Source organism: Oncorhynchus gorbuscha, linkage group LG11 (genome assembly GCF_021184085.1).
Source record: "Oncorhynchus gorbuscha isolate QuinsamMale2020 ecotype Even-year linkage group LG11, OgorEven_v1.0, whole genome shotgun sequence".
In the NCBI taxonomy this organism is placed as follows: Eukaryota; Metazoa; Chordata; class Actinopteri; order Salmoniformes; family Salmonidae; genus Oncorhynchus; species Oncorhynchus gorbuscha.
Genome location: NC_060183.1, coordinates 3,692,948 through 3,705,558, shown reverse-complemented (window position 1 = coordinate 3,705,558; position 12,611 = coordinate 3,692,948). Strand labels below are relative to the sequence as shown.

The 12,611-nt window shown below is 51.0% G+C and overlaps 1 protein-coding gene across 2 annotated transcripts in view; it reads left to right on the top strand.

Annotated features, from left to right (window-relative positions):
- LOC124048049 (protein jagged-1b-like) overlaps positions 1 to 12,611 on the top strand; it is a 107,334-nt gene that overhangs the window by 28,867 nt on the left and 65,856 nt on the right. For both annotated transcript variants that reach the window (XM_046368430.1, XM_046368429.1), the window contains exons 4-7: positions 3,635 to 3,892; positions 5,059 to 5,119; positions 10,656 to 10,786; positions 11,594 to 11,713. In XM_046368430.1, coding sequence (XP_046224386.1) covers positions 3,635 to 3,892; positions 5,059 to 5,119; positions 10,656 to 10,786; positions 11,594 to 11,713 — 570 coding nt within the window. The remainder of the gene's footprint in view (positions 1 to 3,634; positions 3,893 to 5,058; positions 5,120 to 10,655; positions 10,787 to 11,593; positions 11,714 to 12,611) is intronic.

Genomic DNA, 12,611 nt, shown 5'->3' with positions numbered 1-12,611 from the left:
CAGTACAGGGGGGGGTGTAATGGAACTACAGTACAGGGGGGTGTAATGGAACTACAGTACAGGGGGGTGTAATGGAACTACAGTACAGGGTGGGGGGTGTAATGGAACTACAGTACAGGGTGGGGGGTGTAATGGAACTACAGTACGGGGGGTGTAATGGAACTACAGTACGGGGGTGTAATGGAACTACAGTACGGGGGGTGTAATGGAACTACAGTACGGGGGGTGTAATGGAACTACAGTACGGGGGAGTGTAATGGAACTACAGTACTGGGGGGTGTAATGGAACTACAGTACAGGGGGATTGGGGGACAGGGGGATTGTAATGGAACTACAGTACAGGGGGATTGTAATGGAACTACAGTACAGGGGGATTGTAATGGAACTACAGTACAGGGGGATTGTAATGGAACTACAGTACAGGGGGATTGTAATGGAACTACAGTACGGGGGGGGTTGTAATGGAACTACAGTACAGGGGGTTGTAATGGAACTACAGTATGGGGGTGTAATGGAATTACAATACAGGGGGGGTGTAATGGAACTACAGTACTGTGTTTTACTGTAGATGGCTGGGGGAATAGAGCCTGTGTTTTACTGTAGATGGCTAGGGGAATAGAGCCTGCATTTTACTGTAGATGGCTAGGGGAATAGAGCCTGCGTTTTACTGTAGATGGCTGGAGGAATAGAGCCTGTGTTTTACTGTAGATGGCTGGAGGAATAGAGCCTGCGTTTTACTGTAGATGGCTGGGGGAATAGAGCCTGCGTTTTACTGTAGATGGCTGGGGGAATAGAGCCTGTGTTTTACTGTAGATGGCTGGAGGAATAGAGCCTGTGTTACTGTAGATGGCTGGGGGAATAGAGCCTGTGTTTTACTGTAGATGGCTGGGGGAATAGAGCCTGCGTTTTACTGTAAATTGCTGGGGGAATAGAGCCTGTGTTTTACTGTAGATGGCTGGGGGAATAGAGCCTGTGTTTTACTGTAGATGGCTGGGGGAATAGAGCCTGTGTTTTACTGTAGATGGCTGGAGGAATAGAGCCTGTGTTTTACTGTAGATGGCTGGGGGAATAGAGCCTGTGTTTTACTGCAGATGGTTGGGGGAATAGAGCCTGTGAGGACTGTCAGGGCTCACTGCTTGAGGAGGAAGAGAGGAGACCTGTCAGGGCTCACTGCTTGAGGAGGAAGAGGAGACTGTCAGGGCTCACTGCTTGAGGAGGAAGAGGAGACTGTCAGGGCTCACTGCTGAAGTTGTAGGACAGTGGTTACCAACCTTTTCTGAGTCTAGACCCCTTTCTGAGTGAGTCTAGACCCCTTTCTGAGTGAGTCTAGACCCCTTTCTGAGTGAGTCTAGACCCCTTTCTGAGTGAGTCTAGACCCCTTTCTGAGTGAGTCTAGACCCCTTTCTGAGTCTAGACCCCTTTGAGTCCAAATGTCAGCAGATATATATATTTAAACAACCATAGGCTTATTTTTTCTTAAAGTTATGTAAAGTTAACAATATTAACAGTTCTGTAGCGATGAGGTTTTATGCAGTAGGCTATAGGCCCAATACATTATCACCGCATATTGGTTTTGCTTGAATTGCCCTGCCAATGTTGGTCTTCCCAGACTATTTCAACATGATATTTAAATGTAGGTACAGTGCCGTGAAAGTATTTCATCTATTTTTGCATATTGTTTGTTGATACGAAATGTGATCAGATCTTCAACCAACACATAATGTTAGATAAACGGAACCTGAGTTTACAAATAACAAGATAAAATGGAGACATATTTTAGTTATTTAATTAAGTTATAAATATATATATATATATAGTAATTAAGGTATCAACACCCATTTTCCCCTGTGTGAAGAAGTAATTGCTCCCTTACTCTCAGTAACTGGTTGTGCCACATTTAACTGCAACGACTCCAACCAACCACTTCCTGTAGTTGTTGATCAGTCTCTCACGTCGCTGTGGAGGAATTTTGGTCCACTCTTCCACGCAGAACTAAAAAATCAGCAACCATTTGAGGGATTTCAAGCAGGAACGGCTCGTTTCAAATCCTGCCACAACATCTCAATTGGGATTAGGTCTGGATTTGACTAAACCAGTCCAAAACTTCACATTATTTTTTTTATTTTTAACCAAATTTCATGTGGTCTTGATTGTGTGGTTTGGATCATTGTCTTTCTGCTTGACCCAGCTGCACTTCATCTTCAGTTCATAGACGGGTGGCCTGACGTCCTCCTGTAGAATTCTCTGATAATAGAGCAGAATTCAGGGTTCCTTCTAAGGCAAGTCGTCCACCTTTTTCTCCAGACAAAATGGGATCAATCTCATCCAAAAAGTTCACTCAAAAAGAACTTGGAAACACCTGAATGATCATTTAAGACTCTTGGTAGAATGTCCCATGTATGCCTGGTGAAAACCAATCACTGCATTCCAGGAGAGGGGGAAGGAGACTGTAGAGGGTTGCCACAAGCCAACCAGCGAGAGGGGGAAGGAGAGAGGGAGGGTTGCCACAAGCCAACCAGCGAGAGGGGGAAGGAGACTGTAGAGGGTTGCCACAAGCCAACCAGCGAGAGGGGGAAGGAGACTGTAGAGGGTTGCCACAAGCCAACCAGCGAGAGGGGGAAGGAGACTGTAGAGGGTTGCCACAAGCCAACCAGCGAGAGGGGGAAGGAGAGAGGGAGGGTTGCCACAAGCCAACCAGCGAGAGGGGGAAGGAGACTGTAGAGGGTTGCCACAAGCCAACCAGCGAGAGGGGGAAGGAGACTGTAGAGGGTTGCCACAAGCCAACCAGCGAGAGGGGGAAGGAGACTGTAGAGGGTTGCCACAAGCCAACCAGAGAGAGGGAGGGTTGCCACACGCCAACCAGCGAGAGGGGGAAGGAGACTGTAGAGGGTTGTCACAAGCCAACCAGCGAGAGGGGGAAGGAGAGAGGGAGGGTTGCCACAAGCCAACCAGCGAGAGGGGGAAGGAGACTGTAGAGGGTTGCCACAAGCCAACCAGAGAGAGGGGGAAGGAGAGAGGGAGGGTTGCCACACGCCAACCAGCGAGAGGGGGAAGGAGACTGTAGAGGGTTGTCACAAGCCAACCAGCGAGAGGGGGAAGGAGACTGTAGAGGGTTGTCACAAGCCAACCAGCGAGAGGGGGAAGGAGACTGTAGAGGGTTGTCACAAGCCAACCAGCGAGAGGGGGAAGGAGACTGTAGAGGGTTGCCACAAGCCAACCAGCGAGAGGGGGAAGGAGAGAGGGAGGGTTGCCACAAGCCAACCAGCGAGAGGGGGAAGGAGAGAGGGAGGGTTGCCACAAGCCAACCAGCGAGAGGGGGAAGGAGAGAGGGAGGGTTGCCACAAGCCAACCAGCGAGAGGGGGAACCGTCAGGTGGTGATGGTCAGGTGATTAAGAAGGCGTCCCGCACTGGGATGATCAACCCCAGCCGTGCTGTACATTCTAACGTGTTCTATATCTATATCTAATATATTCTAATTGGTTGTATATCTATGACTCGTTAGGTGATGATGGTCAGGTGATTGAGAAGGTGTCCCGCACTGGGATGATCAACCCCAGCCATGCTATACATTCTAACGTGTTCTATATCTATATCTAATATATTCTAACTGGTTGTATATCTATAACCCGTTAGGTGGTGATGGTCAGGTGATTGAGAAGGCGTCCCACAGTGGGATGATCAACCCCAGCCATCAGTGGCAGAAGCTCAGCCACAACGGTCCTATTGGTCAGTTTGACTATCAGATCCGGGTCAGCTGTGACGAGCACTACTACGGCTTCGGATGCAACAAGTTCTGCCGACCCCGAGACGAGTTCTTCGGACACTACACCTGCGACTACAACGGGAACAAGACCTGTCTGGAGGGCTGGTCTGGACTAGAATGTAACACACGTATGTAAACACGGACTACTTCCTGCCGACCTCTTGAGATCCCCTGGCAGAAGGGTTCAACCTAAAGGTGGTGAATGGATATTATCACCGGTATGCTGGGAGGGAGAGGGCCATCTGTAGACACACAGACTGTCTCTACACACAGAGAGAGGGGAAAAGAGAGACAGCCTCTACACACGGACAGAGAGGACAATAGAGACTGTCTATACACACACAGAGGAAAAGAGAGACGGTCTCTACACACACAGAGGAAAAGAGAGACGGTCTCTACACACAGAGAGAGGACAATAGAGACTGTCTATACACACAGAGGAAAAGAGAGACCGTCCCAAACACACAGAGGAAAAGAGAGACTCTACACACAGAGGGGAAAAGAGAGACAGTCTCTACACACAGAGAGAGGGGAAAAGAGAGACTGTCTCTACACACACAGAGAGGGGAAAAGAGAGACTGTCTCTACACAGAGAGAGGGGAAAAGAGAGACTGTCTCCACACACAGAGAGAGGGGAAAAGAGAGACTGTCTCCACACACAGAGAGAGGGGAAAAGAGAAACGGTCACCACACACAGAGAGGGGAAAAGAGAGACAGCCTCTACACGGAGACAGTCTCCACACACAGAGTGTTACGTTTGGAGGGAAATGTTAGGTTTGGAGGGAAATGTTAGGTTTGGAGGGAAATGTTAGGTTTGGAGGGAAATGTTAGGTTTGGAGGGAAATGTTAGGTTTGGAGGGAAATGTTAGGTTTGGAGGGAAATGTTAGGTTTGGAGGGAAATGTTAGGTTTGGAGGGAAATGTTAGGTTTGGAGGGAAATGTTAGGTTTGGAGGGAAATGTTAGGTTTGGAGGGAAATGTTAGGTTTGGAGGGAAATGTTAGGTTTGGAGGGAAATGTTAGGTTTGGAGGGAAATGTTAGGTTTGGAGGGAAATGTTAGGTTTGGAGGGAAATGTTAGGTTTGGAACCCAGCAGGAAGGACGGGTTGATAAACTCCCAGTGTATTGTACCTGCATGTGTCACATGTCAGCAGACGGAAGATGCCAAACTGACAACATTTCAGATATTCACTGACATATGCTAATTTTTGCTCTCTTCCTCCCCTCCATCCCTCCTTTCCTCTTCTTCATCCCTCACTCCCCTCCTCCATCCCTCACTCCCCTCCTCCCCTCCAGCTATTTGTCGGCAGGGCTGCAGTACAGAACATGGACACTGCAAAGAGCCAGGTGACTGCAAGTAAGTCTCTGTTTCCTCTCTTCTCCCTCCCTCCTCCTCCTCCCCTCCTCAGTGTCTGGTTCCTCTCTTCTCCCTCCCTCCTCCACCCCTCCTCTCCTCCTCCTCCCTCCTTCCCTCCTCAGTGTCTGTTTCCTCTCTTCTCCCTCCCTCCTCCTTCCCTCCTCAGTGTCTGTTTCCTCTCTTCTCCCTCCCTCCTCCTCCCTCCCTCCCTCCTCCTCCCCTCCTCAGTGTCTGTTTCCTCTCTTCTCCCTCCCTCCTCCCTCCCTCCTCAGTGTCTGTTTCCTCTCTTCTCCCTCCCTCCTCCTCCCCCTCCCTCCCTCCTCCTCCCCTCCTCAGTGTCTGTTTCCTCTCTTCTCCCTCCCTCCTCCCTCCCTCCTCAGTGTCTGTTTCTCTTCTCCCTCCCTCTCCCCTCCCTCCTCAGTGTCTCCTCTCTTCTCCCTCCCTCCTCCTCCCTCCTCAGTGTCTGTTTCCTCTCTCTCTTCTCCTCCTCCCTCCCCTCCTCAGTGTCTGTTTCCTCTTCTCCCTCCCTCCTCAGTGTCTGTTTCCTCTTCTCCCTCCCTCCTCCTCCTCTCCCCTCCTCAGTGTCTGTTTCCTCTCTTCTCCCTCCCTCCTCCTCCCTCCCTCCTCAGTGTCTGTTTCCTCTCTTCTCCCTCCCTCCTCCTCCCTCCCTCCTCAGTGTCTGTTTCCTCTCTTCTCCCTCCCTCCTCCTCCTCTCCTCCCCTCCTCAGTGTCTGTTTCCTCTCTTCTCCCTCCCTCCTCCTCCCTCCCTCCTCAGTGTCTGTTTCCTCTCTTCTCCCTCCCTCCTCCTCCTCCCTCCCTCCTCCTCCCCTCCTCAGTGTCTGTTTCCTCTCTTCTCGCTCTCGTCACTAAAGTGGATTCTGTTTTTGCTTCATCACGTCTGCCATGATATTTGTTATGAGGGTGTGTTTGGAATGTTGGATGACTGTAATTGACCACGATCTCTGTAATGACCGTTCGCATAGCAATTTAAAAACGGCACACTACCGTTTTCTACTTTCCTCCTCCTCTCCTATGCTGCATGTGTTGCCGTAGAAACGTAATGAACAGAGCGAGGTCCCCATTCAAGTCAGTGATGGCATAATGGGGGGACTGGCGGCCATTACGATCAAAGCAGGAAGTGAAACAGGAAGTCTACAATATGTGCTGTGATTTATAGATTCAACTTAACTGACATTACAATAAATCCATTCCATGGAATGAGCCACATCAGTTCAGTGAGTTTGTATGTACTAATAGCAGTAAGGACAAGTGCCACATTTTAATGAAGTAAGTTTACCCCCCCCCCCCCCCCCCATTTTCGTGATATCCAATTACGATCTTGTCTCATTGCTGCAACTCCCCCAATGGGCTGGGAGAAGTGCTGGTCGAGTCCTTCAAAACACCACCCAGAGTACGATGAGTCCCACCCCCTCCGCCACCACCCAGAGTACGATGAGCCCCCCACCTCCACCACCACCACCCAGAGTACGATGAGCCCCCCACCTCCACCACCACCACCCAGAGTACGATGAGCCCCCTCCACCACCACCACCACCCAGAGTACGATGAGCCCCCTCCACCACCACCACCCAGAGTACGATGAGCCCCCCCACCACCTCCACCACCACCCCCCACCCAGAGTACGATGAGCCCCCCCCACCACCACCACCACCACCCAGAGTGAGCCCCCCACCACCACCACCCAGCCCCCCCACCACCACCACCCCAGAGAGTACGATGAGCTCCCCCCACCACCACCACCACCACCACCCAGAGTACGATGAGCTCCACCACCACCACCCAGAGTACGATGAGCCCCCTCCACCACCACCACCCAGAGTATGATGAGCCCCCCACCTCCACCACCACCACCCAGAGTATGATGAGCCCCCCACCACCACCACCACCCAGAGTACGATGAGCCCCCCACCTCCACCACCACCACCCAGAGTACGATGAGCCCCCCTCCACCACCACCACGCTTCTCATCTGTGGTACAGAGAATTGACTTTAGTGTGGGAAAAGAGGACTCCCATGGAACCAATAGCAGTACCATCCTAAAGAAGCTGTGTCTCTACAGTTCAGGGTTTAGGTATATTGTGTTTATTTCTTTGGATGACAAGTCTGGCTTTGTTCTGGTTTGGCCGCATGCCAAAGTCAAGCATTCCTTAACTGATCATTTTTTATATTTTTTATTCAGCCATGTTGTTTATCCCACGTTCTGACGTCACTATCTTTCTACTGAATGTTTAGTTGTTCGTCCCGAAGAGCACCCTATTCCCTACATAGTGCACCTCTTCTAGTCCAGAGCTCTATATAAGGACACGGACTTGGTGTGGCCCGAAGAGCACCCTATTCCCTACATAGTGCACTACTTCTAGTCAGAGGCAGAGCTCTATATAAGGACACGGACTTGGTGTGGCCCCTCCCCTTATAACAGTAAACCGCTCCAGGCCCAACGGTCCTGGTCTGTGTTGTTGTTGTCTAGCTAGGTGTGGCTATATTTATGCAAATGCACTTCCCCATCAGGGTTTTAAAGGAGACGGATGAAGCCATCGACTGGAGGGAGTTTCCACTGTTATTACGTCCTCGTGAGGAAGTGTATAAGTGTATATCAAGGTAGAGATGGGTGCAGAGCTCATTTAATACTGTATTACACCCTCTCAACTTATTCCACAGATCCCTTGGCCAAAATATGTTTCGTCTGTTAAGTGTTCATTAAACCAGGTATCCACCACAAGGCCTCCACCACAAGGCCTCCACCACAAGGCCTCCACCACAAGGCCTCCACCACAAGGCCTCCACCACAAGGCCTCCACCACAAGGCCTCCACCACAAGGCCTCCACCACAAGGCCTCCACCACAAGGATTCAACACAAGGCCTCCACCACAAGGCTTTCACCACAGTACCAGTCAAAAGTGTGGACACCTACTCATTCCAGGGTTTTGCTTCACAGAGTTCAAGTAACAGACACATCTCAACATCAACTGTTCAGAGGAGAATCAGGTCTTCATGGTCAAATTGCTGCAATGAAACCACTACTAAAGGACATTAATAATAAGAAGAGACTTGCTTGGGCCAAGAAACACGAAGAATGGACATTAGTTAGACCTGTGGAAATCTGTCCTTTGGTCTGATGAGTCCAAATTTGAGATTTTTTGGTTCCAACCGCCGTGTCTTTGTGAGATACAGAGTAGGTGAACGGATGATCTCTGCATGTGTGGTTCCCACCGTGAAGCATGGAGGAGGAGGTGTTATGGTGTGGGGGTGCTTTGCTGGTGACACTGTCTGTGATTTATTTAGAATTCAAGGCACACTTAACCAGCATGGCTACCACAGCATTCTGCAGTGATTCGCCATCCCATCTGGTTTGGGCTTAGAGGGACTATCATTTGTTTTTCAACATGACAATGACCCAACACACCTCCAGGCTGTGTAAGGGCTATTTGACCAAGAAGGAGAGTGATGGAGTGCTGCATCAGATGACCTGGCCTTCACAATCCCCCGACCTCAAACAAATTGAGATGGTTTGGGATGAGTTGAACCGCGGAGTGAAAGAACAGCAGCCAACAAATGCTCAGCATATGTGGGAACTCCTTCAAGACTGTTGGGAAAGCATTCCAGGTGAAGCTGGTTGAGAGAATCCCAAGAGTGTGCAAAGCTGTCTATTTTAATTATACATTTTAATTTAGTTCATATGATTCCATATGTGTTATTTCATCGTTTTGATGTCTAGAATGTAGAACATTATACAAATAAAGATAAACCCACGAGTCCAAACACTGGTTTGTGCCTTTATATACCTCCATGCCCCCCCCTACAACAGTGTTTAAATTTATTTTCAGATCTATCCCCCCCTACAGTACCTCCATGCCCCCCTACAGTACCTCCATGCCCCCCTACAGTGCCTCCATGCCTCCCCCTACAGTGCCTCCATGCCCCCCCCTACAGTACCTCCATGCCCCCCCTACAGTACCTCCATGCCCCCCTACAGTGCCTCCATGCCCCCCCCCTACAGTACCTCCATGCCCCCCCCTACAGTGCCTCCATGTCCCCCCTACAGTACCTCCATGCCCCCCTACAGTGCCTCCATGCCCCCCCTACAGTACCTCCATGCCCCCCTACAGTACCTCCATGCCCCCCTACAGTACCTCCATGCCCCCCTACAGTACCTCCATGCCCCCCCCTACAGTACCTCCATGCCCCCCCAGTGCCTCCATGCCCCCCCTACAGTACCTCCATGCCCCCCCCTACAGTACCTCCATGCCCCCCTACAGTGCCTCCATGCCCCCCTACAGTACCTCCATGCCCCCCTACAGTACCTCCATGCCCCCCTACAGTACCTCCATGCCCCCCTACAGTGCCTCCATGCCCCCCTACAGTGCCTCCATGCCCCCCCCCCCCTACGCAGGTCCGTGACTCTGAGTGGTGTTGATCTCTGTGTACATTAGACGGGGACAAACGGTGTGTTTTGCAGAACGGTTATCTCTTGTGTGTTTGGGATAGATGCGCCCGAGTGGCGCAGCGGTCTGAGGCAATGCTAGAGGCGTCACCACAGATCCTGGTTCGACGCCAGGCTGTATCACATCCGGCTGTTATTGGGAGTTGCATAGTGCGGCGCATAATTAACCCGGGGTAGGGATTGGCCCGGGGGTAGGGATTTGGCCGAGGGTAGGCAGTCATTGGAAATAAGAATTAGTTCTTAACTGACTTGCCTAGTTAAATACAGATGACTGTGTGTGTGTGTGTGTGTGTGTGTGTGTGTGTGTGTGTGTGTGTGTGTGTGTGTGTGTGTGTGTGTGTGTGTGTGTGTGTGTGTGTGTGTGTGTGTGTGTGAGGTGTCTTACTGTGTGTTGGCCCTCCAGGTGTCTTACTGTGTGTGTCAGGTGTCTTACTGTGTGTGTCAGGTGTCTTACTGTGTGTGTCAGGTGTCTTACTGTGTGTTGGCCCTCCAGGTGTCTTACTGTGTGTGTCAGGTGTCTTACTGTGTGTGTCAGGTGTCTTACTGTGTGTTGGCCCTCCAGGTGTCTTACTGTGTGTTGGCCCTCCAGGTGTCTTACTGTGTGTTGGCCCTACAGGTGTCTTACTGTGTGTGTCAGGTGTCTTACTGTGTGATGGCCCTCCAGGTGTCTTACTGTGTGATGGCCCTCCAGGTGTCTTACTGTGTGTTGGCCCTACAGGTGTCTTACTGTGTGTGTCAGGTGTCTTACTGTGTGTTGGCCCTCCAGGTGTCTTACTGTGTGTTGGCCCTCCAGGTGTCTTACTGTGTGTTGGCCCTCCAGGTGTCTTACTGTGTGTGTCAGGTGTCTTACTGTGTGTTGGCCCTCCAGGTGTCTTACTGTGTGTGTCAGGTGTCTTACTGTGTGTTGGCCCTCCAGGTGTCTTACTGTGTGTTGGCCCTACAGGTGTCTTACTGTGTGTTGGCCCTCCAGGTGTCTTACTGTGTGTTGGCCCTCCAGGTGTCTTACTGTGTGTGTCAGGTGTCATAACTGTGTGTTGGCCCTCCAGGTGTCTTACTGTGTGTTGGCCCTACAGGTGTCTGTATGGCTGGCAGGGGCAGTACTGTGACCAGTGTAATCCTCACCCTGGCTGTGTCCATGGAACCTGTGTTGAACCATGGCAGTGTCTATGCGATACCAACTGGGGAGGACATCTCTGTGACAAAGGTAGGTCTAGCTCCACCCCGTCTAGCTCCGCCCCGCCCCGTCTAGCTCCGCCCCGTCTAGCTCCGCCCCGCCCACATGTTTATAGTCCTTTCCTTCCTTCCTGCCTTGAATGAACCACTGCTTAGAAACAACTGGACAGGTGAAGGCCTTGTGGTGGAGGCCTTGTGGTGGATACCTTGTGGTGGATACCTTGTGGTGAAGGCCTTGTGGTGGAGGCCTTGTGGTGAAGGCCTTGTGGTGAAGGCCTTGTGGTGGATACCTTGTGGTGGAGGCCTTGTGGAGGATGCCTTGTGGTGGAGGATGCCTTGTGGTGGAGGATGCCTTGTGGTGGAGGATGCCTTGTGGTGGAGGATGCCTTGTGGTGGAGGATGCCTTGTGGTGGAGGATGCCTTGTGGTGGAGGCCTTGTGGTGGAGGCCTTGTGGTGGAGGCTTTGCGATGGAGGTGGAGGCCTTTGGGATGGAGGCTTTGCGATGGAGGCTTTGCGATGGAGGCCTTGCGGTGGATACCTTGCGGTGGAGGTGCCTTGCGGTGGAGGCCTTGCGGTGGGTGCCTTGTGATGAAAGCCTTGTGCTCTAACATGTCTAATTAGTGATTAAAGGAAGGAAGGAAGGAAGGAAGGAAGGAAGGAAGGAAGGAAGGAAGGAAGGAAGGAAGGAAGGAAGGAAGGAAGGAAGGAAGAATACTCTCCCTCAGACATAATATTCCTTATATAACTACCCTCACAAATGTCTCAATCACGTATAGTACCAGTGTGATTGGAAGAGCCAGTGTTCCTGCTATCTCTAAATCTCTCTCTCTCTCTCAGATCTGAACTTCTGTGGGACCAAACAGCCCTGTCTGAACGGAGGAACCTGCAGCAACACGGGACCTGACAAATACCAGTGTTCCTGTGTTGAGGGCTACTCTGGAGTCAACTGTGAGAGGGGTAGGTAGTTCCTGTGTTGAGGGCTACTCTGGGGTCAACTGTGAGAGGGGTAGGTAGTTCCTGTGTTGAGGGCTACTCTGGAGTCAACTGTGAGAGGGGTAGGTAGTTCCTGTGTTGAGGGCTACTCTGGAGTCAACTGTGAGAGGGGTAGGTAGTTCCTGTGTTGAGGGCTACTCTGGCAGTCAACTGTGAGAGGGGTAGGTAGTTCCTGTGTTGAGGGCTACTCTGGAGTCAACTGTGAGAGGGGTAGGTAGTTCCTGTGTTGAGGGCTACTCTGGAGTCAACTGTGAGAGGGGTAGGTAGTTCCTGTGTTGAGGGCTACTCTGGAGTCAACTGTGAGAGGGGTAGGTAGTTCCTGTGAGAGGGGTAGGCAGTTACTGTGTTGAGGGGTGGGGGAGTTAATGTGAGAGGGTTGGGTACTCTCAGCCCCTCTCTCCACCCTCCATCCATGGGCAGAGTACCCCCCCCATACCCTGCCATACAAACCGCCTCTCATTACCCCAAACCCCTCCCTTCTATCCCTCACTCCTTTCAGACCACAAGGCCAGGAGCTGATGAATTTCTCTTGTGGTTGGAGGTTAAGGCTGACTGCTTCCTAAATGAATCCATAATGAATGATTGATTCACTGAGAGACCGTGGGGGATCTTGTGTACGAAACGAGGTGGGTCAGGGATAGGGGAAACCTAGTATTATGTTTAACTCAATTTTACATTCGATCCCCAAAACCATGAACAATATTCAATTTAAACCAACATTTTGTAAAGTACTTTTTCAACGTCCTGTGGTCTGAAACAATGGACTTTGACGTCACTTGGGGAACCAGTCAATCAACTGCAGCATATTCCTATAAAAACAACCGTAGTCCATCGCCTAATAGCAGAATGAAGATGCCTTGTC